The sequence below is a fragment of the Medicago sativa genome, chromosome 3 (genome assembly GCF_051527215.1).
Source record: "Medicago sativa cultivar Bolivia chromosome 3, Bolivia_mono, whole genome shotgun sequence".
Lineage (NCBI taxonomy): Eukaryota > Viridiplantae > Streptophyta > Magnoliopsida > Fabales > Fabaceae > Medicago > Medicago sativa.
Window position 1 is genome coordinate 81,186,017 of NC_140751.1, and position 16,434 is coordinate 81,202,450.

General features: G+C 35.0%; 2 protein-coding genes across 2 annotated transcripts in view; one reads left to right on the plus strand and one right to left on the minus strand.

The window, feature by feature from the left end:
* Nucleotides 1-16,434, plus strand: part of LOC146940813 (uncharacterized) — an 82,675-nt gene that overhangs the window by 13,789 nt on the left and 52,452 nt on the right. Inside the window, exon 2 of the mRNA XM_085754574.1 lies at nucleotides 7,079-7,087. Within this exon, the coding sequence (XP_085610700.1) occupies nucleotides 7,079-7,087 (9 nt within the window). The remainder of the gene's footprint in view (nucleotides 1-7,078; nucleotides 7,088-16,434) is intronic.
* Nucleotides 1,972-14,126, minus strand: LOC146940816 (putative acyl-activating enzyme 16, chloroplastic). Its single transcript, XM_085754578.1, has 18 exons — nucleotides 13,914-14,126; nucleotides 13,405-13,581; nucleotides 13,137-13,251; nucleotides 12,431-12,518; nucleotides 11,121-11,329; nucleotides 10,616-10,734; nucleotides 10,129-10,278; nucleotides 9,965-10,032; nucleotides 9,765-9,870; nucleotides 9,137-9,295; nucleotides 4,821-4,874; nucleotides 4,658-4,738; nucleotides 3,859-3,996; nucleotides 3,417-3,576; nucleotides 2,917-2,996; nucleotides 2,664-2,809; nucleotides 2,373-2,430; nucleotides 1,972-2,298 (listed from the first exon to the last, which is right to left on the minus strand). The coding sequence occupies exons 1-18, from the start codon at nucleotides 14,070-14,072 to the stop codon at nucleotides 2,206-2,208; spliced, it is 2,160 nt and encodes a 719-aa protein (XP_085610704.1). The 5' UTR covers nucleotides 14,073-14,126; the 3' UTR covers nucleotides 1,972-2,205.

Below are 16,434 nucleotides of genomic sequence, written 5' to 3' on the forward strand. Positions count from 1 at the left end.
CACTCTTTTTCAAACCCTCTTTTCAACTTCCACTCTTCCACAGAGTGAAACTCACGTGGATTTTACCATTTTACCATTTCATCCAATAAAATAGTATGTTAGAGAGTGTTGATAAAAAAAGTGTCATAATACTCCTTTTTTCAGAAGTAGATCTTATGTGTAATTTTTATGAGAAATTAGTGTGTAATCTCTCACTGTTAAAAATGAGAGAGAAACATACAAAACATTGAATTTACATACATTATTTTATAATTTGAAGATCACACATGAGATGATCTAATTCTCTAGTTCTCAATTTTTTCGTATATTTCTATTCCTGAAGCCTTTCCTTCCCCTCTCCTCTAAACTCGTAAACAAAGCCTAAATTTCCTTTCGGGTCATGAAGAAATTTAGATATCATGGAGTACATTTCTAACTCGTACTTTAGATATCGTTGATTTTTATTGTGGAGAGAACACATTTCTAACTCGTATATTAGATATATTTGAATATTAATTAAGCTTGGCTCAATATTGTATAACGTAGATCATTTTTTTTTCTTCAACCCGGTGCAATAAAACTCTTGCACAGGTTTACGAAGGGGTTTTGATATATTTGGTGTATTGTATGCAGTCTTACCCTCTTGCACAAGTTCATTAGTTAGTTATAATTAGTTAGAATTTGGTTATATTAGTTATAAATACATTGATTTTAAGATGATTCCTACACTATCATTTTTTTGGACAATGAATCTTAAAATCAAACTTTCTATAAAAAAAAATTGTCGGGAGATAATCCTAATTCTATATATTTTTCTTCTCTCTTCTTTGTTTCATGTCTATGTCTATGTGAAAACACCTTTACAGAATTATCCTTTTTTTTTCCTTCAATTTTGAACCGTCCATTTCGGTTCCAATTTGTTTTGTTTGGACTTTGGACATCGACCTCTGAATTCTTTCTTGCACGGATCTCTTCCGTTTATTTATGGTTCAAGTAAAACGCTTAATTGATGTTTTACACCAACCATAGACGATTAAGTGATTTTCATTATTTACATGCTTCCACTCCATGCTAATTAAACCATTTTTCATTCTCCATATGTTTCTACTTTATGATAGTTAAACGTTTTTAATTCTCTTAGGCTTTGTTTGAGGCTTTGTTTAAGACTTGTTTGCCGTTTATGAAATTTTGATAACAATCTTAAATTTATTGCTGCAATAACATGTGATTGGTCTCAATGGAAAGAGACTCAAACATCTTAAACCCTTGGAAGGGCTGCTAATTGGCATTGCTATCAAAAAAAATTATGGTTGCCATAATCATGATCTAAATCAGTTCATCCAACAAAATCTAAATCAAAAATTGTGATCCATAAAGGGCTGCTAATACTTGCTACCCAGTTGGAAGGGCTGCTAATAATATTCATTACTCTTTTCTGTATTAATAAAAATAAAAATGGCCAAGAGTTGGAAGGGCTGCTAATCACATCATTTTAGCAAACAGACCATCGATGTCAAGAGTTGGTTTAAGTAATTGAAAACGATAGAACCCAAAATCACATGCTGCAAATGTTACATAACTTCTCTCCCTTTTCTCTATTTAGAATCACTCAAACAATCCCTTTCTCCTAATGGTTTTACATCCCCTCCCCACCATCAATTCTAGAAGACAGTTATTGTGTTTTGTTTTCATTCCAGTTGCTAGTTTTCAAATGCAAAATTTCGACAAACAAAAAAAAGAACAAAGAAATTGCATTCAAACAATTAGGAGTGCAAATGAGCCAACAAAAAGCTATTGAAGTTTAGATTTGACTTGAAAACAAAATGAATTACTCAGGTTTGACTCATTCATTTGAACAATCCTAACTAAAATCTTTAGCTTGACAGACATACATTTAACTATCAATGTTGATGCTAATTAGTTCGAGCTAACTTGACATGCCAACTTCAAAAGAAGAAAACAGTAATTTCCATCCTGTAATAACATAATGCATTGGCAAAAAATCTTTTATTAATGAAAGCGAACGGTATTTACATTCTCTAAGAAAATATAATGACAAAAGGAATGTCAGACAGGAACAAGGATTAAGGATTTTGCTACTATCTACAGCTAAAACTCTATTGTGCATGCCATTAGCATGAGGAGAGTTTCCTTGTATATATTCTTCATTTGATTTCTGTGTTGAGTCTTAACTATTTGTAGTCATGCCATTGGCATTAAGAAATATTACTTGTATAGATTCTCTATTTGGTCCTTGTATTGAGCCATAACTCTATCTCTTCGAATTTTCATTGTGGGTGTCATTAGCCCATTATCAATCTGTCATTATAGTAAAACGTTAACCAAATACGTCAATGGAAATAATACAAAGAAACAAATCTGTTAAGTCTAACCGTGAAGGGGTCATTTACGAGAAGGATTGGCCCAATTTGAAATGGAAACTCGGACGTCCTGCATGTTAATGGGGGGAGAGATTCAATTTTTAGATAGAAAAAATTTGATATGTTTCCCATTCATAACACCCCTGACCATGTACTGAATTTCACTCTTACAATAATTTAATTAGAGGTAAAAAATAATATTCTCTTCCATTCACATAAACTTCAACTTAAGCTAATATTAACTATTATAATAAAAAAAATTCCTTCCTTGTAAACACAAACAGAAGAGTGACAAGGACTTACCAGGTCCTTAATTCATCATATATTAGACTGGTCACTTTTTCCTGACTGAGATCTGAACTATTGGAATCTATAATTGACAATTCCCTTGCTGCCTTTAAGACTTCTTCTTTGTTAGGAACAACTACAGCTCCTAGACGTCGCTTATCCTATATGCCCAAATAAGTGAAATCATTGCATTTTGCAATATCTTTTATACAGTTTGTATGTAGGTCTTGAACCGAAAAAATTTAAAGACATCAAAATTTAAATTAACCTGGCCAATGACAACAATTTGATGTATGAGACTACTCCTCATCGCAGCCTCTTCAAGTTCTCCCGGTTCAACATTTTCACCTTCTCTTATTGAAACACATAATTAGTACTCACATAAGAAGGCAAAATGATTATCACCACCCTTTTTGTGCAGAGATAAAAAAAGTACAGTTGCAATTAAGGGTCAAAAAATGGAGTAATGATCTTAAAAGAGCCTCACAGACAGTAGACATATTACAGCTAAGAAATCCATTAGCTACAAGTGACAAGGTTACTTTTACTGGAAGTGTCCATTTCTTTTTTTTTTGGTTTAATTCGGAAGTGCCCATTATTCCGATAAGTAATGTCTCCTCCCTTTATGCATGTTTGTGTTATGTTTTTTTTGAAGAAGCCATGTTTGTGCTATGTTACGTGTGCTTTCTATTATTAAACAAACATACCGAAAGGGAGGAGAATTACTTATAGGATTCAAAGATCAGCAAACACAAACTTCTGTTATACCTGATGAAAGCACAATGGTGTCTTTAGCACGGCCTTCAACAACAATCACACCACCACAATTACGACTCCGTCCAGATGAATGGTGGGCAGCAATCCAACCTATGTCACCAGTATTCAGCCAGCCATCCCTGTCTATGACCTGATTTGTGGCTGAAGCATTCTGTTACAAGAACAGAGACATGTAACTACTCATTACACAAGTTACGGGTAGGTACATCAGGGAAAAGGTGTTACAAGACAAACAAATAAAACTATAACACCAGTACAAAGGAGCTACTTTAGAATCTCTCTCTCTCTCTCTCTCTCTCTCTCTCTCTCTCTCTCTCTCTTCTCTCTCTCTCTCTCTCTCTCTCACTCTCTCTCTCTCTCTCTCACATGTACACACATTTATATATGCAGAGACAAGAGACAACAAGTTTGCATTTTTGAGAAAATAGATTACCTTGTAGTATCCCTTCATCAATTGTGGGCCCCTGACTTTCAAAATTCCCTTATAACCAGGTGGAAGAACTTCACCAGTTTCAGAATCTACAACTTCAAACTCTGTATGCTTAAGTGGATGCCCGACAGATCCGATAACCTTCAAAAGATTGGATTTGAAACATTTTCAGATAAAAGGCACCACTCTTTGCTAACTCAACTTACAGACTAATTTAAAGAATGCAGACCGTGTAATTACGAATACCAAACTCAAGATAGAACAAAGGTTTACACTGTGCTTGTTATAAACAAATTAAGTAGAATGGACACTTTTCCAGAAAAAATAATAATTAAGTAGAATGGCCCAAATACATTTAATACCAGGTGAGGGACAAACATAACTCATCTCAACCCGTCCCTTAACACCCCTAATCAGAGTGCTGTAGCTTTTAGCCACAATCTGGTTCAACGTTCTCATATTAAACACCTAGAGTTTGACTTGTAGTTTGTTGGTGAGAAGGTCCTCAGCAAATCACTTATAGTTAGTAGTGTCTGTCAATGTTAATTATTCTGAGCTGGTAGTCTCAAGAAGGTTTTGTACCATGTATAAATACTGCAACTCAGATGGGAAAGATCAATGTGGCCATAATCAAATTCAGTTTACACAGTTATCACAAATTCTCGATGTTCTCTAAACTTACTTAGAAAACTCATTATCAGTAGAATGACAAGTTTTAAGTTGCAGAAAGCAAAGGAAAAGCATTATGTTTAAAATAATGGTACTTGGCATGATATCATGCAGTTTATAATATATGGCTTACATTACAACTAAGTCGTCGAGCAGCAATAACTGGTGAAGTTTCTGTTAAACCATATCCGTTCTGCAATGTCACACCAATAGCCTGCATATGATTAAGAAAATGTGAAAAGAATGCCAGAAAGACAATTCCTGCTTGAGAGTAACAAACGTGAGAAGTATCAAACCTCAAAAAACCTATCGACGTGAGAAGGTAAGCTACCGCCACCACTTATTCCAGCCTGCAGAGAGCCAGAAGGTTTTGCTTATCATGAGCATAGAAGTGATCCACTTCCAAAATCATATGGTATGTAGTACAGTTTAAGAGAACACTTTATACCATCAGATAAGAGGGATATTGAAGGGAATTCCGTAATATACATGTATATGAAGAGTATAATGTCTAATAAGAATCCCAAATAATCCCAAAAAAAAGGACAGGAAAGAATGTAACTACAATACAACTGCTACCTATACTTTGACTTGCTCCTAATTACTCCATCAGTTATTTTTATCAGTTTAATGTTAGATATAGGACTCCTAAGGGCATAAGTTATAAAATATTAGTTGTTTATTTAATATATTAATTAGTAACTGTTACATAGTAACTGTTATCTGCAGAACTTCTATGTAACTGTTATAGTGAGTTACTATTATAAATAAAGATGCAGAGGAAAAGGGTGGGGATTGGGTATTTTGTATGTGGGTTGGTTTGGGAGAGACTAGGCTCTCTAACTCCTAGAGGTTGGTTACCTTTCTGCAGTTACTTTCCTGTATCAATAATAATAGATCATTCCCTTATTATTATGCTATAATCTCCCAAATACCATAGAATTATCATCGGTATTTATTCACATCTGAACCAGTATCTAACACTGGTATCAGAGCAGTTCTGATCCCAAAAAAAAAAAAAAAAAAATCACATTTGTTCTTGATAGAAGAGTGAGAGCCAATGATGTTGGAGAGACTAATTCCTATTTTTGATGGAAAGGAAGATGCGTATTGGTGGTTGATCCAGTTAAAACGGTACTTTGAAGCCAATATTTGGATCACAGAGAAAATGAAGGTCGACTGGGTTACTCTGTATGCTTTCAGAGGAGAAGCTTCCAATTGGTGGTCTTATTGGAAGAATGGCAAGCAGAATGCGACATGGAAGATATTTGAAAGAGGTTTTATTCAGAAATTCATCCCAGACCTATGGGATATGCTTGAGTCTGCAGAAGGCGAGGAGCAAGAAAGCCATGAGTACGTTCTGAATGAGAACACAGAAAACTATGAAGAGTCAAAGGAGGTTGGTAAGGAGACAAACTCTGGATCGCTGCTTAGTTTGAGCGGCATCGAACCACCACCAGAGCGGTCACATCAGGAATTTCATGTGACACCATTCACAAAATGCATGGTACAAAAATCTGCAGGTCACAATGAATCGGTGGTAGTGTTTGAGACAATCATCAATGCAGCAACTGAGACACAGAGAGGTGAGAAGGAGAGAAGGATTGTTCCCGATCTGCACCCTCCACCGGAGACACCAGATCCGCCTTCATCACAATCACCACCACCAGAGTCGCTAGACTCTAGTCAACCTGCGACAGATCTCCAACGGAGAGAACCGCCACCCAAACCACCGGATTGGTCGTCTTCAGATGCAACAAGAGACTGGCCCCAATCCAAGGAGGAAGGGAAAGAGCCAACAATTAATACTCAGCACATACCACCGCCGCTGAAATGGCCGGAACCGCCTGGCATCAACCAACTTGCAATGGTTCGACCGCTACCGACGACGAGCAACACACTTGCAACTGAACGGTTACGTTTCAACGTCGCTTCAGTTGGGAAGGATTGTGAGGTCAAAAGGATAACAGGGTCAATTGTTAAGGTTGGTATATCTTTTAATCTAATGGATCAGACCCAAGTTATTTTTTGTTTGGTATGGAAGGTATTAGAAATGTGGACAGGAATAGAGTTACTAGGTTCGGTTCAATTTAATGATAGCCATTGGGTTATGAAAAAGGGGGTGGCTATAGTAGATGATACAAACCAGAATGAGAAAAACAGTGGAACAAATTGGTCAGGTTGTATGTTGGATCTAACAATAAACCTAGTGGGTCAGGCACAAAACAATTCTAGTAAGTGGGTGAGAGAAATTAAAAGGTGGAGCAATGTAGAGTCACCAGATTCCAAAAATAGCATAAAATATAGACAACCCTATGGTTGTAATTTAGAGGTTTTTGCATCAAACCTTTTCAAACAATCATCGGTGATTCATCCTTCAGTCATAAAGATGCTATTGATGAAGGGGCTCTTAAAGGATAACATACGTACAAATATTCTGAAGCACGCTATTTTTCAATTAGATCAAACAGGAATTCCATCTCAAGGTCATTGGAGCAGCCTATATCTGATTGCTGATAAGTTTATCCAAGTGAAAGGTGAAGGAGTTACTAAGTACAACAAAGTGGTTTTATCTATATTGTTGAAGACACGCGTAATTCTTTTTATGAGCAGGAGGAACATGGAAGTGGAAAGGGAATTGTCACTGCCATCTACTCTTAATATTGAGATCTCTTCAATGGTGGTGATGGCTTTGATTGATGATGTATTAGGCCCTTGGCATGTGAAATACATTAGTTGTCGGTTGCCAACCAATTACAATGGGAGTGGAATTGTGTGGATGACTCGATCACTTGAAATGGGCTTGTCCGGCTCCCATCAATGGGATCCTGGAGGAAATGACTCGGTTTTCGAACACTACAGCACAATGAGAGTTTTTGGGGAATTCATTTATCAGGAAATTCAATGTCTCATCGCCATTGTCCTAGTTGTCGCCTTACTTTGTGCTGTAGCAACAGTTGTCTTGCTGAAATTGTTCATGTTCAATTGCTTGGGTGACTTGCAAGCTACTTGTGTCAAGGCTACTCTAGTAGTTAGGAATGACAAAATGTACTCAAACCAATTCTCTCATCTCAGCCTTGAGGACACGGCTGTTTTTCTAGTGGTCAGCAGTACTTTGTCGCTCTACTTCAAGTTATGGGACCCTGGTGGACACTTATGTTATCCTTCACCTTGAGGACAAGGTGAATCTTTAGGGGGGAGTATTCTTAGATATAGGACTCCTAAGGGCATAAGTTATAAAATATTAGTTGTTTATTTAATATATTAATTAGTAACTGTTACATAGTAACTGTTATCTGCAGAACTTCTATGTAACTGTTATAGTGAGTTACTATTATAAATAAAGATGCAGAGGAAAAGGGTGGGGATTGGGTATTTTGTATGTGGGTTGGTTTGGGAGAGACTAGGCTCTCTAACTCCTAGAGGTTGGTTACCTTTCTGCAGTTACTTTCTTATATCAATAATAATACATCACGTGCATTTCCTTATTATTATGCAATAATCTCCCAAATACCATAGAATTATCATTTGTATTTATACATATCTGAACCAGTATCTAACATTTAACTATTTAGTTAGATGTTAATTCTGTTATATATTGTTTACCAGCTGTTATCCTTTAATTTTATTAGCCACTTCCTTGTATATATAGGATGCTATCTTTGTTTTGTGTAATTGACTTGAATGCAATTCCAATAGAGGTATTATCAGAAAATTCCAGGATAGATTTTTCTTCTGGCTCTGATTCTTTGGATGAACAATTAAGAGTTCATCATTTTCTACAACAACCAAAAAGAGGAAACTGAGAGACAATTAATGTATAATTGTCTAACTACAATTTGCACATTGGTTTCTTGATCCTTTGCAAAACTAGAATCAATGTCTACTTATGTTTGGATTGTCTAAACAGTCTCTTAAAAACTCCTTTGTTTTTATCTAACCAAAGGGCAGTACCATGGACACGTCCGTCTTCTACACATTACATTTTTTACTTCTTCAGTTGCAGCCAAAAAAAGACCGCACCATATTAGAAGAGAAGTTGATCTCAGCCAAGAAGACTAATAAAGGTGTTTTTTTTATAGTGCAGTCAGAATAACATCACAACACAAACTTCATCTCGAAGGTTCCCTCTATTGACAACACATGCATTACTACCACACACAGGCCTTCTTAAAGTTATTTTTGAAATATAAGCTTCATACAAGTCTCGCCAGACTTTACAAAGTTCATTTACATAGACATAATTACGAGAAGCAACATGGTTGAAAATGTTAAAGCAGCAAAATAATTGACAGAAAAATATGAATAAATTTTCTGCTAAAGTGCAGCAGAATAATTATTGGCAAAAAATTCCCTGCTATAAGAATAATTATCTGATCAAGAGGTTAATAAAATCAATAAGGGATTGCTCATTGATTGCATACTAACAACATTTTTGAATTATCGGGAACGTACTAATAAACAGGAAATGATTTTAAATATGAAGATAAGCTTAGAAATTAAGACTAAGCTATTTCCGAAGTCATAGACATTGAGTCAGTATGGCCCATCACAGAGAAGACAGAACAAAAATATTAAACTTAACAACAAAGCATAGTAAAGAATACAAGACCTTAGAGAATCCAATAGCTGAATGGATTTTACTGTAGACAAGTTTCTTTGCCAGCATATGAATTGGAAATAATATTGTGGCAATAATTCTTGCCCCTAGCCAATCCAACATTGCATAGAGATAGGAAGGCGACTTCTGGTTCTTGGTTAAACATTTACCCTGTAAACATCTTCAAAATTTATCATCTTCGGCCAGAATTAAAATTACTATATACCTGTTTAACCTAATGGAAAAAAGTGGTAGTGCAGAGAAATTGAAGTGGGTGAGTAGTAACCAGAGAAATTGAATATTTGATAATGTGATAGGTTTAGGAAATTGATTGGTTGGGTTTGTTCCTATGTTTATTCCTATGAGGTATGAACATATTTCTAAATAGATCCGATTTGTCGTGACACACACTAGTTGCCCATATCACGTAACAACAGCAAAATGCAGTCCCACCCACATTTGTCTGCGTTCTTTGAATTATCCCATTTGCCAACCCCTATTGTTTTCTTCTTCCTTTTAAACAAAGTAATTGTGTAAAAAAGGTTTTCCTAAAGCATAGACAAACATAATAGATAGAAAGCAAAGAATAATGATTTTCGGAATGTTGTTAAAACTTATTTAAAAGAGTTGAAAACCAGACCTCATAAATCCGCTTACATTCCATGTACCCTAAGCTGACCCTGATGAATGTCAGTGCAACAAGCTTTCTAACAAGGGAGCTTGTAGAAATCTGCCTCTGGATCCCACTGCAGAGGAATCAAGAAAAACAATGAATGCAATTCACAAGTGGCATTGAGTACAATGAAATATATCCATACAATTCCTGGGAAAACAAGTTACCTGTACAACGATTCATAAACTAAAGGAACAGAAATCAAGTAATGCGGCTGGTAACGCCCCAAATCATCCTAGAACAAAAAAGTACAGCATATCGAAAAATGAGGTAATTCTGTTCTTTTTAGACAGATCATGATAGATGAAAAATATGATTAAAGTAATAATACCTTCAAGTTTCTCACAGTTGTATATACTTGGTCAACACCGCATGAGAAAATGAAATACTCACAAGCTCTTTCATATGCATGCCAAGGAGGCAGCATACTTAGAAATCTATCCCCAACTTCAGCAGGTACAATGTCCGAATAAAATTTAATCTAGAAATTCATTTAGACATGATATGCAGTATCAGTGCTATGTTAAAAGACAAGAATCAGTCCTCGTGAGCTTAGCTCAGTTGGTTGGGACAATGCATAAAATATGCAAGGTCCGGGGTTCAAACCCCGGCCACTACCAAAAAAATAGACAAGAATCAAGCTCCGATTAATCTTTCCACAATTAATAGTGCTTAAACAGTTCATAAGTAATGTCCCTATAATAGTGTGTGTGTGTGTGTGTGTGTGTGTGTGTGTGTGTGTTTATAAAAATCATCATGGCTTATTGAAAGAACCATTACCTAAGTTGTCACAGTAAACTTTATGAAAGATTGCAAACCTGATGCAAAAGATTTTGATGGGTTAGCATAACACCTTTTGGATTTCCAGTAGTACCACTTGTGTATACAAGAGTAGCAATGTCATCAGATTTTATTGCTTCAAACACATAGTGCTTCCCTGCAATCACATTGTAGATGCGTTGTAGAGTACCCGATTACTGCGGTTTTTGATGATTAAGATAATGAGCAATATGTAATCTCCTTTACAAAGTAAATGAATAAATAAAGAAAAGAATTTTTAAAAAGAACAAGAAATATCGGCATATCTCAATTGGGACACAGTTCCATTTTTGGCTTCTACGTGGTCATTCTTATCTCAGATTTGCATTAAGGTCCGGAAATCTTACCACATATTAAGCCCACCGGTTTTCTTTTCGATTTTGTTACGGAGACATCCTCCCACTAGTAGTAATTTTTACACACACTCACACACGATTAACAAAAGGTACCAGTTCTTAAATATACACATAAGCTGAACTTGTAGAGAAGATCCAGGTGACATACTAGCATCATGGGATTCAAACAACCTGCGGCTCTCTCTTCCCAAATGCCTGATTTCCGTGAATGTAAAAATTGGCACTTCCTTGCTTCCTTCATTGACCAGGCATGATTTTTCTCCCCACAGCAGAATAACAAATCTCATTGAAGCCTTCAAATCAAACGCTTTTGCAATCCGATTAAACATTTCTGGATTATCCACAGCTAGTGCAACGCTAAATAACAATTGCAGAAGTCAGCAACTATTCTATTGAATCATCAATATAGATCATGCACTTAAAAATATGTAAGAAAACATGACTATTGAAACACAGCATCTTAGTCAAAGAACGTGTTTTTGTAACATTCATGCGTACTAAAAGCCTCTAATGTAATTGAGAGACACTTATTATTATTACTATTTTAGGTAGACTTCAATTATTGAAGTTAAATCTTTCCAGCGATATAATTTTCTTTCATATACTTTAATATTATTTCTAAGAGAACATTTTATAAGCAAATGTTGGTTGATATTTTTTTAAAAGAAAAGCTAAATTAATATAAATGCGTACAAAAAGATGTTGAGCTCAACACGATCAAGCTAATGAAGATTTTGTTACAAAAATCTGAAGTGAGCCCTATGGCCTTTCATATGTAAAAGTGGACAAGAGAAACAACGCGGGATGGTGGAATATAACTACAAAATTATAATATGAAAACAAGGGGACAGAAATGGTTTGAGTTTCAACCTATGACGGGTGAAAAACTTAACCATTTCTACAGCCCATGAAAGAGTATAAGTAAACATAGATGCATTTCTCATCAGTTCCCTAAACTTTACCACGACGATTCGACGTAGGTGATCCATCTCAAACTTTTAGTTGTAAGTGCGTATAATTATCTAATACAGAAAATGGACAATTGATATTTCTCAACAAAATCTGAAAGGCATGGTGAAAGTAATAATCAGAGTGAAAAATAATACTCCCTCCGTTTCAAAATGAGTGTCGTTTTAGGTGTTTACACACATATTAAGAAATGCAATGATTAAGAGAAAGAGAATGGTTATTTTACCAAATTATCCTTATTAACTATTGGTTAGTTTTAAAAGTAATACTTTGGAAATAGTGTGCAGAGTATTAATTAGAGGGTACAATTGGAAAGAAAAAGTTATTATTGCATTGGAAACTTAAAGCGACACTCATTTTGAAACAAATTTTTTTGGCTAAAGCGACACTCATTTTGAAACGGAGGGAGTATTTCAAATGCAAGGGTAGGAATTGTGCAAGCGCCAAGTATACACTAGATACAAGCTGTTTAAATGGTATTATTTAAACCTTTCAGAGTGATTGTATATTTGCAGCAGTTCTTCAATTGATGACCTTGAACCCCTAACAACATTGATTGCTCCGCTTGCCATCATACCTAGACTAAAAACATAGCATGGACATGATTAAAAAAAAAAAAAACACTATTGTAGATAATTATTACAAGCGCATACTAGAGTTATTTAAAAAAATTGACCCCACAGTATAGGGTAGGACTATTGCTATTCACAACTGTATTCACACTTCCCATCAGCTTTGGTTCTCTAGATAAAAAAAGCTAAAATAAAGCAAAGTAATAGAGCATGTACACACCCCTCACAGGCATGCAGTTATTGTGAGTACATTATATGCTAATATGCTCAGCATAGATCTGGATATGAGATAAACACAAAAAATGTAAAATGTTCGCCTTTGCAGTGTAGATAAAAAGAAGTCTAACTGCAAAAGATTTTTGCTTACCATTTCCTTCAAAAGAATAAAATGACAACAAAAGCGAAGGCCTTGTTCAGTTTACTTGTCAGTTTTAAGTTTTGAAACATTTAAAATTAAAACCAATATCGGATTTTTGTGGTTTCTAGTTTGTGAAAGTTGGAACCATGTGTGCACATACAAATTATGCGGCTAGCAACTTCCCATACACAATACACCGAGAACGGATAAACGATAAACTCTGATTATTTAGGTAGTCATAAATAATACATAAAGCTTGAAACACCTTGATCTGCCACTAGCCAGCGACAAGAATTATCAGCAAAAAGCGCAATCTTCTCATCGGGACTTACTCCAATGACCCTCAAGCCCTCAGCGAAGTCCAATATTGCATCCTCCAACTAAATATTGGATAAGAAAGATACAGTAAATTACATAGCATACAACTGAATGACATTTCAAATGATAAGATTCTTACACAATTAAACATAGAAACCAATACATTCACCGTCTACCTCAAGCTCGTAAAAATCTAAATAATTTGAAAAAAAAACCTGTTTGTAGGTCATAGTTGAAGGAGGATCATGATATGGATCTATGAGAGCAATTTTATCACCATACTTCTCAGCAGAAGTTCTCCAAATGTCAGGAACTGCTTTCCACTCATCCGAGACGACGCCATCATTACCAGAAAGCAATGAACTTTCTAATAAAGGGGAGAACCTTCTTATCTGTAATAGAGAAACTGTTTGAGATAAAACTCATTCTATTGAATTGAATGAAAATGAAAATTGAATTACACAAAGATGATGAGTGTACAGTGGTATATATTTAGATGCCACATCAGCAGCATGAGTTAGTTAGAATCTAACAAACTCTAACAGATTCTTACATGGTCAAACTAAACAACCACTTGGATGATAAATTATTTCTTCCCTAAAGTATTGATTTATTAGTTGATAGTAAAAAAAATTAAATTAAATAACGGTCAACAAAAAATAAACAATGAAAGATGTTAGCATTTGAAGCATGAATGTTTTTGGAAGTGAAGATAGTTAGTTACCTTGGATTGAGATTGGCAAGAGACACGAAAAGAACGAGTTCGAGAAACGTTGATGGAAGTGGTGAAGTTGTGGCGAGGAAGGAAGAGAGGAAGAGAATAGGAGAAGAAGGTTGAAGAAGCATAGTTGTTGCATTTGGAAGTGAAGGGAATCGTTGACATTTCACTTTGCAGAAGAAGAAGAAATGGTGGTTGGACTTGAACAAATGAGTCGATGAACGAATCACCATTTTTGTAATTGAAATTTATGGTGGTTGGATTTCAACAATGCAGTATTTTTTTGTGGCGGCATGTTCGAACCTCAGACCTTACATATATTATACATTGTCCAAAGCAATTGAGTTATGTTCACGCGGACAGATAAATTGCTGGTTAGATAAATAAATTGATGGTGGTTGGATTTCAACAATGCGGTTAAACAAATAAATTGATTTTAGATAAAAGTGGATTTTTTAAATTAATTTCAGACTAAAATCAAGTCAAAAAGGTAAAAACTCTAAATTTTAGTTTTTATTGGTATCAATTCTATTAGCAAAATCATTTTTCATTTAAATTTTTCAAACATGATGCAATCTCTAAAATCAATTTTGACACTTTCAAGATTGAAACAAATACTCCCCCGTCTCACAATATTAATCGTTTAAGATTTATGCACGATGTTTAACGAAATGATTAATTGTGTTGATTTTAATGGTAAAATTAGTACTCCATCCGTTTCACAATACTTGTCGCTTTTGAGGAAATTACACATACCAAAAAATCAAATAAATTTTGTTATTTTTGATGAAATTCATTATGTTTTTTATATAATACCATTAACCATTTATTATTTTATTATATTATTTCTCTCAACAATAAATAGGTAAGGGTATTATTGACAAACCAATAATTAATGTTGCATTGAAACTTGAAAGTGACAAGTAAAGTGAAACAAAATTATTATTCAAAAGCGACATGTGTTGTGAAACGGATGGAGTAACATGTACTCAAATACTCTTATTAGTTGTAATTATTAGAGTAGTTAAATTTCATGAAATTCAATAAATAAGGGTATAATTGTAACACCCCGTTTTCCCAACATAAAAATTTCATTTAAAATCAGAGTATTTAATTCATAACGGAATGTCACACACTACTTTAACATCCCAAACAGATAATAATAATTATCCTTCAAATTCAACATCATGAAAATCTTAAAACTGTTGCAGCGGAAAATAGTTCAACATTTAAAAGTCTTGGCACGCAGGCCTTATTGGAAAATCTCATAAATTAGTTCATAAAAGAGACACGTAAGGAATAGAAGTAAAAGCAAGCCCCATCCCGTTACGTATCAGAGCACCTAGACACCAAGTGAGGAGTCCACTCACGAACGCCTCTAATCTTTATTACCTGCACATTACCCACGGTCGAGGCAACATATACGCAGAAGGGGTGAGATTTCATAATCAATACATTAAGCATATAATCCAATAAAATGCATTTAACAACTTAAAAATTAATAACATATCAACAATTAACAATTAGCATATTTTTCATTTCATAACAAATGCAATCATCTAATACCATTACTAATTTTCATCACAAATCATAATCAACTTAACACTCAACTTGACGACACAACTCACCTTTTACCATGCAACTCTATCAACTCAACAACAACTTGACAACACAACTCATCTTAGACCATGCAACTCTATCAACTCAACAACAACTTGACAACACAACTCATCTTAGACCATGCAACTCTATCAACTCAACAACAACTTGACAATCTTAAACATCATGAAACTTCTTGATATGCAAATGCATGTGGTACCAATCAACAATATAATGAGCATAATAGGCTCCTCAACGTGTGAGCACAAAGGCTGCTGGGCCTAAAGCCCCCAACTTTAATGAGCACAAAGGCTGCCGGGCCTAAAGCCCCCAACTTTAATGAGCACAAAGGCTGCCGGGCCTAAAGCCCCCAACTTTAATGAGTATGCAATGAACTCAAACTTCCAACAACTTAGACAACAACATGAACAACTCATACGACTCATAATCATGGACAACTTCTTAAATTCCAACAACATAAACTGACTCATGCAACTTCAAGACACTAACAGTCAATAGCAGGGAACAGCAGCAAGATACAGCATTTAATAACACTTGAATGCGTTAACATCATCTAAGGAATGAATTACATCAACATAAGTATCATAAAGCATCATTATAACAGTATCAATGATAATCAAAAACATCTTAAACGTCTTATATAATCCACATAATACTCATATAACAATACCACATTATGGCAAAAGAAACTACTACTATAACCCTTAATTACAATCTCTCTCATTAAGGTTATTGATTTGGGGTCTTACTATACATCTTAGGACCCCTTTAGAGACATGAAAATAGGTCAAAAATAGTCTAAGTCAACACTTCATCGTGGCACGTTTGGACAGCCTAAAAATGGTTTCGTTTCTGGAAAAATCGTGGCACGTTCTTAGTTCGACAGACAACATCGGATTTTCTACCT